The sequence below is a fragment of the Acinonyx jubatus genome, chromosome B1, assembly GCF_027475565.1.
Source record: "Acinonyx jubatus isolate Ajub_Pintada_27869175 chromosome B1, VMU_Ajub_asm_v1.0, whole genome shotgun sequence".
Lineage (NCBI taxonomy): Eukaryota > Metazoa > Chordata > Mammalia > Carnivora > Felidae > Acinonyx > Acinonyx jubatus.
Window position 1 is genome coordinate 196,203,713 of NC_069382.1, and position 14,223 is coordinate 196,217,935.

The 14,223-nt window shown below is 52.9% G+C and overlaps 1 protein-coding gene across 8 annotated transcripts in view; it reads right to left on the bottom strand.

Annotated features, from left to right (window-relative positions):
• Positions 1-311: 311 nt before the first annotated feature.
• Positions 312-14,223, bottom strand: part of EVC2 (EvC ciliary complex subunit 2) — a 132,030-nt gene continuing 118,118 nt past the window's right edge. For 6 of the 8 annotated variants that reach the window (XM_027033388.2, XM_027033446.2, XM_053217587.1 and 3 more), the window contains 5 exons: positions 10,245-10,459; positions 8,704-8,791; positions 6,045-6,241; positions 3,251-3,352; positions 312-1,085 (listed from right to left, as the gene is read on the bottom strand). In XM_027033388.2, coding sequence (XP_026889189.1) covers positions 815-1,085; positions 3,251-3,352; positions 6,045-6,241; positions 8,704-8,791; positions 10,245-10,459 — 873 coding nt within the window. In that variant the 3' untranslated portion in view covers positions 312-814. The remainder of the gene's footprint in view (positions 1,086-3,250; positions 3,353-6,044; positions 6,242-8,703; positions 8,792-10,244; positions 10,460-14,223) is intronic. The other 2 variants (XM_053217588.1, XM_053217589.1) reach the window with 2 other exon arrangements.

The window sequence follows — 14,223 nt, forward strand, 5'->3', positions numbered from 1 at the left end:
CGTGGGCAGTGTGCCCACTGAGCGAGTCCGGGGCAAGGGCGAGGATTTGGGGCCATAAAGCGTAGGAACCCCGATTCTGCTACTTACTGACTTTGTGAGCCTGCACACATCACCTCACCCTCTTCAGCCTTTGGATTTCCTCATTTGCAAAAGGCGGAAATAACTGATTCGAGTTGGAGATCGTCTACCCCAGGGCTGGCATGTTTTCCGGCCGCTGGCACGATAGAGGGCAAATCTCTGCTGTTCACGACGTCCAGCCAAGACCCAAGAGGTAATTAAAATAAAGGGTTCCTACACAGAGCAAAACCAAGTTCCACCGAGAAGAGCATTGTGTAATTTATTTTCGAGAAGAGTTCTGTGTAATGTGTTTTCGAATGTTCCCTTGATAAAAACAGAATATGTAACAAACACAAAATGCAAGAACAGAGAGCCCCCTTGGACACACAGCCCATAAGCAGCCAGGCGGTGCCGGGGTACAACCTGGGGGCTGGGGTCTCCTCCACACCCTCAGAGGGGTAGCGCCACAGTGCTCAAGGCTGGCCCTGTGTCTCGTCACGTCCCTTGTGATGCTAAGGACAGAGAACCTTCTGGAAATTCGGGAGACCAGCTTGAACTGAGTCCTTGAAAGTCGTGGATGTTGGGGGTGTTGGTGTCTTCTGCATGTGCAATTTCTATCTATGAGTCGTATGTTTCAAATGTGTGTGGACGTGGGCATGTACACGCACACACACACACACACACACACACACACACACACACACAGGTGCGCAGGGGAAAAAAATCTGTCTTCAGACTCCAGACAGCTCCCTTTGGATTAGTCCAGGCCCGAGGCCCAAGTGGCCTTTTTGGCATTCAGAAAGTTCTTCTTCTTTCTCCTGGGAGGAAAATGTAGCGAGATCTCTGGCTCCTTTGGATTTCTGAATATGAAGAGCTTCTCGCCTGTGTTCAACAAATCGATGGCTTCTGCCCCTACGATGGGCACAGCGGCCACTTCTCCGACCGACTCCAGGGACAGGTGTGGCCAGCTTCCTTTTCCAGGCAATGCCGCCCTCTCTCTGAGAGGGGGACATGGCTTCCGCAATACGCTAGAGAAAGAACAGATGATCAGATGTGTTGTTTTTGGCAAGTGGCCCTCCTGAGTGCCCTGATGGAGCTCTCCCCGCCTTGGATCCTTAGGTCCTCAATCAGAGGTCATTTAATTAAGTAAGTAATTTAAAAAGTTTTATTTATGTATTTGAGAGAGAGACACACACACACACACATGCACAAGTGGGGTAGGGAGGGGCAGAGAGAGAGAGGGAGAGACACAATCCCAAGCAGGCTCCATGCTGCCAGTGCAGGGCCCGATGCATGAACCGTGAGACCATGACCTGAGCCAAAATCAAATCAAGGGTCAGTAGCTTAACCGACTGAGCCACCCAGGCACCCCCAATCAGGGGTCATTTAAAAAATTTTTTTTAATGTTTATTTTTGAAAGAGATAGAGAGAGAGAGCAGGGGAGGGGCAGAGGGAGAGGGAGACACAGAATCCGAAGCAGGCTCCAGGCTCTGAACTGTCAGCACAGGGCTCGACACGGGGCTCAAACCATGAGATCATGACCTGAGCCGAAGTCAGACGCTTAACCGACTGAGTGCGCCCCGATCAGGTGTCATTTGAATGGAAGACTTTCTCCCTGTGATCACGAGACTGCCCCTGAAATTAGCCGAAGCCCGCGGCAAATGGCATGACTTACAGACGACTCTTCCTGACTCATGACTGAACTTTGCAGGAGTTTTGTGAGCCCGCTGTTATCATGTCACTAGCTTGACATCAGCCCTGGTCAGAGTAGGGATAGCACGGAAACTGGTAAATGGCACAAAGCAGAACCCCACCCTGGCTGTCTCCCCACCAGTCAATTATTCAACATTTACCAGGGCATCATGGCCCGTGAGCCTCATACCAAAAGCAAGCTGATGAGATCTGACTGCGAAACAAGAGTCAGCAGTCAGGCAGACTGTGTCTGAAACAGGAGTTACACTTTTGGGGGGAATGTCCCATAACAGGATTGCTGGAATCCTGTCCATGAGCGGTCCAGCCCCTAGATCCCTGGATACTCTTGACAACGGCCAGAACTACCACCTAAAGGCCACAGGGTTCTCTTCATGCCCACGTAGTGCATGACGAGGCCATATCCCTGGGGGTCACCTCCTGGAAGTCACTGACAGGCTTGCCGGCCCTTCTGGGACAGATGTGACAGATGAGGCTCCCTTGCCTCCTGCCTTTGCAGCTGGTATGAATCTGAGCAAGGATTCCACCCAGCTCTGTGTGATCCAGTCTCTCCTCCTCCTGCCATGGCTCCCCAGTGCCTCCGGGCAGGGCAAAGGCTGGCGGAATGAGCCGGGGCGGGGCGGGGGGGGGAAGTATTCCCCCTGATCTGTACTCACCCCACTTACATCAATGCAGCCTGGGAGTGCCTTCACTTCCCATCCTTATCTGGAGGAACTGATTTGCTCCTTCGTGGGGCACTTCATGTTTACCCAGCTTGCATTTGATTTTCTTGGCTTGAGCTCAAAACCCTGATCTAAGTTCTATGGGACTAAATTCTGACATCCAGACTATCAACAATGGCTCCAGGATTTTTGTCATGGACAGTTCTTGAAGCTTGGCGTCGGCCCCTTTACCTCAGTCAAGAAATTACGGAAGGGATAGGACTCAGGGTACACACTTCCCTTGGACATCGACCATTTCCGGAGCACACACTGGATATCGTCACTTTCTACCCTGTTATGAATCCACCTGACCTCACTCTTTCTCTAAAGCTTTTCTAGAAAGAAACACGGGAGGTACTTGTTCAATTGGTGGGAGCAATCTAAAACCATCCTGCCCCCAACTTTCCTCTGACATCCAGGTGTGAGGAAACCACAGCTAAAAGAGAAAGGTGCTTGATGCTCTGGAAAAATCACCGGCCTGGAAGCCTACGGGTTAGCCAGATGGTCCCAAATCCCATGGCCACTGAATCACTAGTTAACGTAACTACCGTCGTTAAAGCGCTAATAAGTGATAAGAGAACGTTCTCTGACAGCTAGAGGCTTATCTTCAGCTCCTTAACTAAGCCCATTGAGTAAAAATTGTAGTCTTTAGGGAAGGAATGTGGGTAGCTTGGAGTCACCCTCCCCCGGGTTACTCGGGGGCCCCTGGCCTCCCGTCCTGCTCACAGGCGCAGCCGGGCGGACCCGCTGCCCAGCCCACCGGAGCAGGTGCCCAGTGTTACCTCTCCTTCCTCTCGCGGGCCCAGAGCATCTTTTCCAATCCTCTGCTTATCAGTTCTCCCCGTAGTCTGCTTTCCAGGGCTTGCCACCAGCCCTGGTGCTTCCTGAAGCCAAGAAAGGAATGTCTTACGTTATCTAGAAAAATAGGCTCCTCCAGTGACCCACGATCCCCAAAAGCACGATGGCACGCCATCCCTCAACGTGACCTTGAGCGGACAGGAAGAACTCATTTTCACGGCTCTGTCTCTCTCTCAAGGCACGCTGATCGAGCACCTTCTCTGGGCAAGACACAATCTCTGTCCCCAGGAGGTTCCCGGTCCGGGGGTCAGAGCCGGGCAACGGGCGACATCAGTCAGGCAGGAGAAGGCTGCCGAGAGGTGGAGACACTTGAGCGGAGCGTGGCGTCCCCACGGAGGGAGCACACAGAGCGTTCGTGGAGGTATGCGTTCTCTGTGCCGACGTATGGACTGCCCATCCCTGGAGGGCATGCTCCATGCGGAACGACTCTGTCTTCCTTACTCTCCCACGGCTACTAGTGCTACAACAGCGGACATGCTAGGGGCTCAGTAGTGTTTTACGAATATATTAAGAGAGCTACAATGGCCCGGTGGAAGCTTGGAAGGAGGGCTGCCCAGGGAGCGCTAGTGTCCAGCAGAGGACTGTGATTCTCTGCTGTAGAAAGGACATTGCAGTGTCACACAGGAGAGGGACAGGAGGGAGATGCTGGAGGGCCTTGGGCTCAGGTCAGTTCACTAAAGCACACTGTGGAGCTGAGAGTCCTGTCCGTGCTCCGCTCTGGCCAGGCTCTTACTCTGCTTCTGCTGGTGCACACTGCCTGGCTGGGGGTGGAGACAGACCCTCTCCCATGTGTCAGACTCGCTCTCCCGGGAGCGAACTTCTGGGCAGAGAAAATGGTCCTCTGAGGGCAGCACCCCAGAGAGCAGGTCTTTCGTACTCTCCTGGTCCTGCCCATCCCGGGACCTGGGGATTCGGCCCTACCTGGATTCTCACAGGTTCCTCTGCCACATGCCTTCTTGCTGAGATCAGTCCATCAGATTTGGTTGCTTGAAACCCAAGACCCTGAACTTGTGACCAAGTACTAGGTGCTCGGGACTCCCTTGACCTCAGAGACAGTGACAAGTGGCCTAGAGCTCCAGAACTGAGTCCAGTTGGCCACGAGGCCAGACAAAGAAATGGCATGCTCTTGTTCCACACTCATGGTGATGGCCGCTCTGGATTCTCTTGCCTTGTCTATCAGCAGTCGCTGTTCACCAGCCTCCCAAACTGAACTGGCTGAAGGTGCAGCCCAGTAGGGTGGCCACATTCAGGTTCAGGGTCACTTCCAATACCTGCCATCTGCATGTCCCTCCCTCTCTGTGCACTGAGAGAAACCACCCTGCGCAGTGCAGCTCTCTGACCACGCCCACACACAGCCCTGACCAGGCCCCCACCCATCCCTGGCCACACCCACATCCAGCCATGAACACGCCCACACGCAACCCTGACCACACCCACACTCAGCACCGCCTTCACCCACTCAGCCCTGACCACACCCACTCAGGCCTGACCACGCCCACACCCACACCTGCCCTGACCACGCCCACACCTAGCCCCTAACTGTTGGGCCCCGCTGCCCTGAGGGACTCATCTGGCCCCCCGTGGACTCACACCCCTACCCCACAGCTCCTGTCCCCACAGTCCCACCCTGCCTCTCACCCAGCCCTATTCTTCGCCCTTGGCGGTGCTCCTTCCTTTTTTTGGTTGAGATGGAGAAAAAGACACTGCCCCCTTCTTCAGGAAAATAATGTACATACACGTGGGTGAGCACTTCGGCGGACTCGGGGGTCCTGGCGGAGGAGGCTGGCTTCACTGCCCGGCGTCCAACACTCTTTCCGGGTGCGGCCGCGGCTTTTCTTGCTACCTCGTCCCCCTCAAACTCTGTTCTTCGGCGGCACCGCTGGCTGCTCCCCACACCCCCTCGCTCCACAGCCCTGCTTCCTGCCTTGCCTTCTAAAGAGCCCGTGATGCCCAGATTCACACCTGGCACCTGCTCCTGAAGGGAAGCGTCTATGCATCGTTGTCCATAATTGAGCAAAACAGGAGTCCAAACCAAACCTCTTACGAAGGTGTTTCAAGAACTGTGGAAGGTACGAATTTTAAACTAATAAACAGCAGAGATCATAGCCTAAAGGGATCACGATTGTACAGAAGGACGTCTGCACGCGGCCAAGAGAGAAGGCAGTAGGCCCCCCTGACTGTGCCATTCGGCTGCGAAGGGGGAGGTAGGTGCCACATACTGGGGTTGCTGCACACTCAGACGTACTCCGACATGTCTCTAGATACTCGCACACACACCCCTGCGCACACCAAACGCACTCCTAAAACCCTGCAAGGAAACTGCAAGAAAATGCTAATGGCCCTTTTCTCCAGGTATTAGAACCATGGGTATTTCTTTTCCTTCTTTTTCCTTTGATGCATTTATTTTTACACTTTAATGTGTGTGTGTGTGTGTGTGTGTGTGTGTGTGTGTGTGTGGCATTTACGGCTGGGGAAACACCTTAAGATTCTACTTGGAAAATAAATTGGCGATGGAAATAAAAGTCTGGACGAAATACTTAGGCCTACCATGACTTCAAAAGGATTCGCGGCCCCTGGTCTGGGTGTCCTTTGCTCCGTGAGCGATGAAGTGCGGACCGGGAAGGTGTGTGCGTGTCCCGGGCCTGCTTCCTCCCTCCATTTGTTGCCTTCGTGGCATCTCACCCCGTTTTCCAAAAGCAGCCTGGATACCGCACTCACCCCTTCCTGCCCAGGTCGGCCTGCTCCCCACCACCATCATTCTCCGCCGAGTGGTCCGGATGCTTCTGGCTGCCCGAGTCCAGCGCGGCCAGCAGCTCGGCCGGCGAGGCCGTGGGCAGAGCCACACTCAGGAGCCGGCGCAGCGTGCCCCCTGGCACCATCGCCAGCCTGGACAGGTACGACGCCAGTCTCAGCTCCTAGAAGGGTTAACAGGAAGCTTGCACCTCACCGCGCGGACCTTGACGAACAACACGTGCTAACGGATGACGGTCTTAGGACTTTTTGTCCCAGGGAGATAAATATTTTAGCAGCTCAGTCTTGAAAACACATTCCCAAATTCACAGAGCTGTCAAGAAGAATCTATTCGGTCATCAGGACACGTCCAAAACCTCCATCTATCCTCCCAGATGCTCTCAACTCCTGCTCCGCGGCCACGGCTCTGGCCTGTAGTGAGGCCAAGTGGGAATGGTCCCCAATTATGCCATGGCCCACCCCTGGATGGATGCTGCGTGAGAGGAACCAATCTCCACGAGTCATATCCTGTCGTGCATCTTTCTTTCCAGAACCGACAAAATGCAGAGATGGAGAAGCACTCAGTGGTCACTGGGGGTTGGGGATGGGCGGGGGGGGGGGGGGGTGGGAGGGACAAAGGCAGGTCTTTCTGCCAAGGGAATAGTTCTGTATCTTGATTGTGGTGCCGGCTACATGGATCTACATGGGATAAAATGACACAGAACTGGACACTTTGTAATTGATGTCAGTCTCCTGGTTTGATATTATATGAGTTTTGTAAGATGCAGCCATGGGGGGAAACCAGTGAAACGTGGCGGGGGGGGGGGGTACTGGAGCTCTCTATACTATCTTGGCAATTTCCTACCAATCTAAAATTGTTTCATATCTTTTTTCTAAAGCTTATCTATTTATTCTGAGAGAGAGAGAGAGAGAGAGAGAAGCCAAGAGAGACGGAGAGAGAGAATCCCAAGCAGGCTCTGTGCCGTCAGCACAGAGCCCGACTTGGGGCTCGATCTCATGAACCGCGAGATCATGATCGGAGCCAAACTCAAAAGGCAGATGCTTAGCCAACTGAGCCACCCAAGCGCCCCTAAAATTGTGTCAAAATAAAAGGTTAAGAGAGTCAGAGTATGGGTTCTGCATTCTGGCAAACTCGAGCTGGCTTCCAGCCCCACTGCACAGACAGGACTATGTGTGTCCTGGAGCAATGCCTTTATTTCTCTCTGTCCTCGGCGTCCTTATTTGTAAAGTGGGGTGACAGGAACCCTTATGGCAGAGGATTCTGTGAGCACAAAATGAGCCGGCGCGTGTAGAACCAACCGTCCCACACTGGGGAGACGCAAACAGCAGCTCCAAACAACGCTGCAGTCTGGGGGACGAAAGTCTGAGGTCACTTCCACTGGGCTACAGTCAGGATGTCAACAGGGCCCCTGCTCAGGCTCTAGGGGGGCCACACGTCTTCCTGCCTCTTCCAGGTTCTAGCTGCCACCCGCCCGCCTTGGCTTACAGCCTTTCCGGCATCTTCACAGTGTGTCCCTCCAACCTCTGCTTCCGTCACTGTCACCCAGCCCTCTCTTCTCACCGTGACTGCTCCTGCCTCCCTCTTACCAGGACCCTTTCCCTCCTTCCTGCATGGATTTCTGTTGTGTATTAGAGAGTGAGCCAGCAGGGGAGGGGCAGAGAGAGAGGGAGACACTGAATCCAAAGCAGGCTCCAGGCTCTGAGTTGTCAGCATGGCGGGGCTCGAGCTCACGAGCCGTGAGATCTAACCTGAGCTGCAGTCGGACGCTTAACCGGCTGAGCCACCCAGGCGCCCCTCGTACACCTTTCATTTATATGCCTTGATTTATTTTCCAGCTCCTGAGAGCGATGGACTTGATCTTTGTGTTGACTGCCGAAATCCCAGTGTCCAGGATAGTCCCTGGTACTTATTAGGTGCACAGTGAATATTTATTCAGGAACAAAACCTCTTCAGAGGATGTCAGGGTCTTTGAAGTTAAGTGGACTCTAAGTCATGCCTTATGTGATGAAGAAAAAAATCCACTTTGTATACAAATGGCTGCGGTCACGCTGGAGCCGCGAGGGGGTAAGGAGTTCGGTGAGGAATGCAGGTAGGGTCCCGGCCCCTCCCACAGCACAAGGAAGCCTCCCGCCTCGCTGGGTTGGAGCCCTTCGTGTCTCAGGCGGCATCCCCTTCCCATTTTATTCGCGAAGCAACGAGGTCGCGTCTTGCTTTAAAGGGAATGTGAAGCAGCATGAAATGGGAAGGCTAGAGCATTTAAGGAGAGTAAAACCTGATTTCATGGCCAGCTCTGCTCCTGGTGGCGCCTGCTCTGTGCAGGTCACACTTGTGCCAGACCGAGAAGAGGAGAACAGAATGTCTGGGAGCCCTTTCATTCTCGGAAAAGCACCTGACCAGGGAGGTCGCGACTACTGTCACCGCTGCTGCCACTATGCCCGATGGGACGTCCCCGGCCTGCTGGCCCTGGGCCAGGCACCTGTCATAAATCCATTCAAGCAGTTCCCTGGGCTCCACTGTCACCCCCCCCCCCACCCGTGCTACAGGTGAGGACACGAGCACTCGGAGGAACAGGTGACATGATGCGCTGACAAGGGCTGGCCCAGAACACGGCTAATGGGTGCTCACCTGGCTGTACAGGGTCGTGAAGGTGTCAAACTCCATATTTTCCAGCAAATCTTCGAGCACGACGCTGTGGTCTCGCTCCTCCCTCCAGCTAGAGTGCAGACAAAATCTACATGAGTCCACTTTAGTTAAAATGTGACCCTCGGAGAAGATCATCTAGTTATTTAAATAACGATCACAAGGGGGGCCTGTGTGGCTCAGTCGGTTGAGCGTCCGACTTCAGTTCAGGTCATGATCTCACAGTTCGTGGGTTTGAGCCCCACATCGGGCTCTGTGCTGACAGCTCAGAGCCTGGAGCCCGCTTTGGATTCTGTGTCTGCGTCTCTCTCTGCCCCTCCCCCACTTGCATTCTCTCTCTCGTTCTCTCTCTCTCTCTCTCTCTCTCCCCCTCTCAAAAATAAATAAACATTTAAAAAATCATGAATCTGATCTACATTATATATTTTTAAATATCTATTAAAATAGATGGCCACAAGAGGCTAAACCTCTTCTTGCCTAGAACACTTTGCAAATAACATGTTATGGAGGCCCACCAGGACAGAGGGCTCCTCAAGGGGAGAAGTTTTGTGGGAGACTTTTCTGTGGCTCTGCTGGGCCATCTGTGGTCCTACTTGGAAAAGTCTTAACATTAGCTCTCACGCTCAAGAAAGACCCAGATCTGGGGTCCTAGCCCACCACGTTCCCTGTGTGGCCATGGACCCAGAACCATGTTCCTAGCCTGGTCCTGGCTCTGGCCACAGAAGCTGGTGCCACCTTTTCACGTGAGGGTCCCTCTCAGGCTTTCTGACTTCCACACGAGAACTGCACTTTGCTGTTGTGTGTATAGGCAAGCAAAGTCGGATAAATTAAAATAACCCAGAATCTCGCCACCCAGGGGTCACGTCCGTTACAATTTGGTCTGTTTCCTTCTAATTAATTTCTGCCCTGTGCGTTTTCATAAAGGGAATCACACTGTGTCTATAGTTTGCACCCTGTCTTTTCCACATCAACATTCTACTCATGGTGGAAAATGATGAAGCTGTTAAAAAGTTACGTTTCCCAAGAGTTCTTGGCAAAGGCCAATGGTCTGTTAGGGAAGAAGAATGCAAAGTGCAGCCCTAACAAAGACCGGGCTTCTGTCTGTTCCAAAGCAGGATGCAAACGGTTACGTTTACCGTGAGATCGGAGTCAGGCCTGCATTCGCTGTATTGAGCCAGTGTTTGGATAACCCGCTGTGGTTACCAACGATGCTGCCACTGGGGGAGGCTGGGGGAAGGGCACACGGCGATTCCCCGCACTATTTCTGCCCCCTTCTTGTGAGTCTATAACTATTTAAAAGTAAAAAGTTCAAAACATATGTTCAGTAAAAACTTCAATGAAACCAAGTATAAGAAGATGTCAGGGACCAAGTGAGCTAAGTTAGCAGCAGGTGTCTGAGCGCTGGAGGATGCCTGACACGGGAGCATGACAGCCCGGGGACCGCGTCCGGCAGAGCTGGGAGGCCGGGTGCCAACCAGGCCTACAGGGGACCGACGCCACACGGCGCCACAGGGCGCTGGGCTCACCTCTGCTGCTGGTGTTCCAGTAACTTCCGGCCCTTGCCCAGGGCTTGCTGCAGGACAGTGGAGACCTGCCGATCGGAATCCGCGTCCTCGGGCTCGTTCAGAAGCCCGGGCCCATCGCCGGCCCACTGCTGCCGACTGGCCAGCGCCTGCTGCAGCTGCGCGGCCTCCTGGTTCGCCAGCCTGCCCTCCAGCTTCCTCCCCAGCTCTTGGAGCTCCTGTGTGCACACAGAGGGGTGGCGGTGAGCACAAGGCAAGTGGGCCCGGGGTTACATCCGACCTCCCGGACCCATGTGACCTGGCCTCCCGCACTCGTCCGGCCGTGCAAACAGCACAAATCGACTGCACCGGGACCCCTCATGCCTCCCGGCCTTTGTGCACGTGGTTCCTGACACCCGTGGGGCCCTCCTCTGCTTGCCTGGCCAATTCTGGGTCTCCTTTCAAGCCCTGGCTCAGGAGCCCTTCTTCAGTGAAGGGCTCCTGAGGTCCCTTGGAAGATACAGACTCCCCCTCTCCTAAGGCGCCCACTCACCTCCCCTGTGCGACGTGCCCGTCACAGACCGAGTGTCTGGGGCCTCTCACAATTCATGTGTTGAAGCCTTAATCCCCATGGGATGGTATTTGGGAGTGGGGGTTTGGGGAGGCATTTGGGTTTAGACGTCGTCTAAGGTAGGGCCCCATGATGGGATTAGTGTCCTAAGAAGTGGAAGGGAGACACCGGAGCCCCTAATCTCTGCCACGTGAGGAGTCACTGAGTCTGCCGGCCAGGAAGAAAGCCCCAAGCAGCAGGTGACCGCTGGCACCTTCATCTTGGACTTCCAGCCTCCAGAACCGTGAGAAAAGTGTCTGTTGCCTCAGCCCCCAGGCTATGGTGTGTTGTTATCGGGACCAACATGCTGCCCCATGTCTGCAGCTGCCTGAAGTCCCTGCACCTTTCTGTACAGTGTGAACCCCAGAGGGCAGGGCGACGTCCCCACCTCCCTGACTGCAGCACTCAGCACCGTGTCTGGCGGCTGGCACCTGCCACTGACATACGTGGGGCATCAGCACACATCCGTCCGCCCGGGGGCGAGGCCTGCACGGGGGCACAGCACCCCAACAGGACCCACGGCGTGCTGGGCGCCGTGCTAAGTGCTTCCAGAGATTGGTCTCACTGAGTCCTGTAATGGCCCTATAGAATGCATAGTCTTCTTGGCTTTTTTAATTGCTTAATTTACGTCCAAGTTAGCATATCGTGCAACAATGATTTTAGGAGTAGATTCCTTAATGCCCCTTACCCATTTAGCCCAGCCCCCCAGCCACAACCCCTCCAGCAACCCTCAGTTTGTTTTCCATGTTTATCAGTTTGTTTTCCATGTTTTGTCCCCCTCCCTGTTTTTATATTATTTTTGTTTCCCTTCCCTTATGTTCATCTGTTTTGTCTCTTAAAGTCCTCATATGAGTGAAGTCATATGATTTTTGTCTTTCTCTGGCTAATTTCACTGAACATAATACCCTCTTGTTCCATCCACATAGTTGCAAATGGCAAGATTCCATTCTTTTTGATTGCCGAGTAATACTCTGTTGTATATATATTCCACATTTTCTTTATCCATTCATCCATCGATGGACATCTGGGCTCTTTCCATACTTTGGCTATTGTTGATAGTGCTGCTATAAACATGGGGGTGCATGTGCCCCTTCGAAACAGCACACCTGTATCCCATGCATAAATGCGTAGTAGTGTAATTGCTGGGTCATAGGGTAGTTGTATTTTTAGTTTTTTGAGGAACCTCCGTACTGTTTTCCAGAGTGGCTGCACCAGCTTGCATTCCCACCAGCAGTGCAAAAGAGAGCCTCTTTCTCTGCATCCTCGCCAACATCGGTTGTTGCCTGAGTTGTTCATGGTAGCCATTCTGACAGGTGCAAGGTGGTATCTCAGTGTGGTTTTGATCTGTACTTCCCTGATGATGAGTGATGTGGAGCATTTTTTCATGTGTCGGTTGGCCATCTGGATGTCTTCCTTGGAGAAGTGTCTATTCGTGTCTTTTGCCCATTTCTTCACTGGACTATTTGTTTTTTGGGTGTTGAGTTTGATACGTTCTTTATAGATTTTGGATACTAAGCCTTTATCTTAATGCCATTTGCAAATATATTCACCCATTCTGTCGGTTGCCTTTTAGTTTTGCTGATTGTTTCCTTCTCTGTGCAGAGCTTTTTATTTTGATAAGGTCCCAGTAGTTCATTTGTGCTTTTGTTTCCCTTGCCTCCGGAGACGTGTCAAGTAAGAAGTTGCTGCAGCCGAGGTCAAAGAGGCTTTTGCCTGCTTTCTCCTCGACGATTTTGATGGCTTCCCATCTTACATTGAGGTCTTTCATCCATTTTGAGCTTATTTTTGTGTCTGGTGTAAGAAAGTGGTCCAGGTTCATTCTTCTGCATGTCGCTGTCCAGTTTTCCCAGCACCACTTGCTGAAGAGACTGTCTTTATTCCATTGGATATCTTTCCTGCTTTGTCAAAGATTGGTTGGCCATACGTTTGTGGGTCCATTTCTGAGTTCTCTATTCTGTTCCATTGATAGGGGGTCTGTTTTTCTGCCATAAGTAATGCATAGTCTTATTTTCCCCATTATGGACAAGGAAATTAAGGCAGACGAATTAAAGCAGGCTTCTGTTTCATGCAGTAATTAAGTGGCAGAGACCACTTAAGACCATTAAGTGGCAGAGAATTTGAGGCCAGTCCAGGGGAATCCAGAGTTTGTGTCCTTAATCATTGGCTAATCTGCCTCTCATTGGCCGAACAGAAGAAATCTGCATTCTTAGGCCACCAGAGTCGGATAATCTGGCTACAAGAGACTGTCTACAGCTCAGTGGGTAAGGGGCACAGGGGAGACTGGAAGGTCCCACGACTCGTAGAAGGCAGGCACCTTGAATCCGTTACTCAGCAGACAGGCCAGTGTTCTAAGTGGGGTTGGAGGGTAAGGCTGGGTTTTAGTCCTAAGGGGCCTCGGATGGGCTCCATGAGACAATGGTGGTCCATCATCTTCCTAAAATAAGTGTCAAAGAGTCTGCTTTCCTACTGAGGACCCAAAGTTTGCATCTAATTTTCAAAAGGTTTTCAAAGCATCCCCCCCCCCCCCTTCCAGCTCAGGAATACTCAAGAACTAAGAGAGAAGAAGAAAGGGCCAGAGAGGTAAACCAAAGGCAAAGTGTGGTGAGCACTTGGGTTTTGCCCGCCAGGGCCATGGAAGACTACGGACACTTCCGAGGAGGGTCCTCTAAGGCGCACATCCTTAGAGGATTTCTTAATTTCTAATTATGGCCATCCATCTCGTTGCGGCATCCCATATGGAAAGAGAAACCAGCCCAGAGCTTCCAACAGCGTTAATGAGTATCCGACAGTCTGTTGTGTCAGCACATCTGCAGCCTGGTCCCGGACCAGACTCTCGCTGAGATGCCAGCCCCGGCCACCACATGGGGAAGGAAGGCTCGAACCCGCCCCTGCCTGTCTCTCCACAGTATGAGGAGAGCACAGAGAGCACCACACGTGTTTTCCAAGACCGGGTGAGCCCTGGCTGGCCACAGAACGTGAATGGACTGTGTCCTAAAGGTTGTAACTGCCATTGTCCAGTTCTCCCAGAGGCCGCTCCGTCCCCCCAAACGCCTTCCGCCACCCGTCCGTCCACCTGCCAACTTTGCACAAATGGAGTCCAAGGCTCGGTTCTGGGGCGGTCTTCCCTCATGCCTGCTTTCCTTACTGAAGTTGAATTGCTGAGGGCAGGGGGCACAGGGCCTGGCTGGTAGAAGGAATAACGGTCAGCATCAGCGTCACTGTCTTCATTATTCATAATAGTAATAATGGCAGCAGCACGTACCCAACGCGTACATGGCCAGACTCGATTTGGTACAAGGTAGGAGGGTGCTATCACGCCATTAGAGATAAGGCGGCGGACGCACAGAGAGTATAGGAAAATCTCCTTGAAGGCACAGAGCTGCCTGGGCGCCA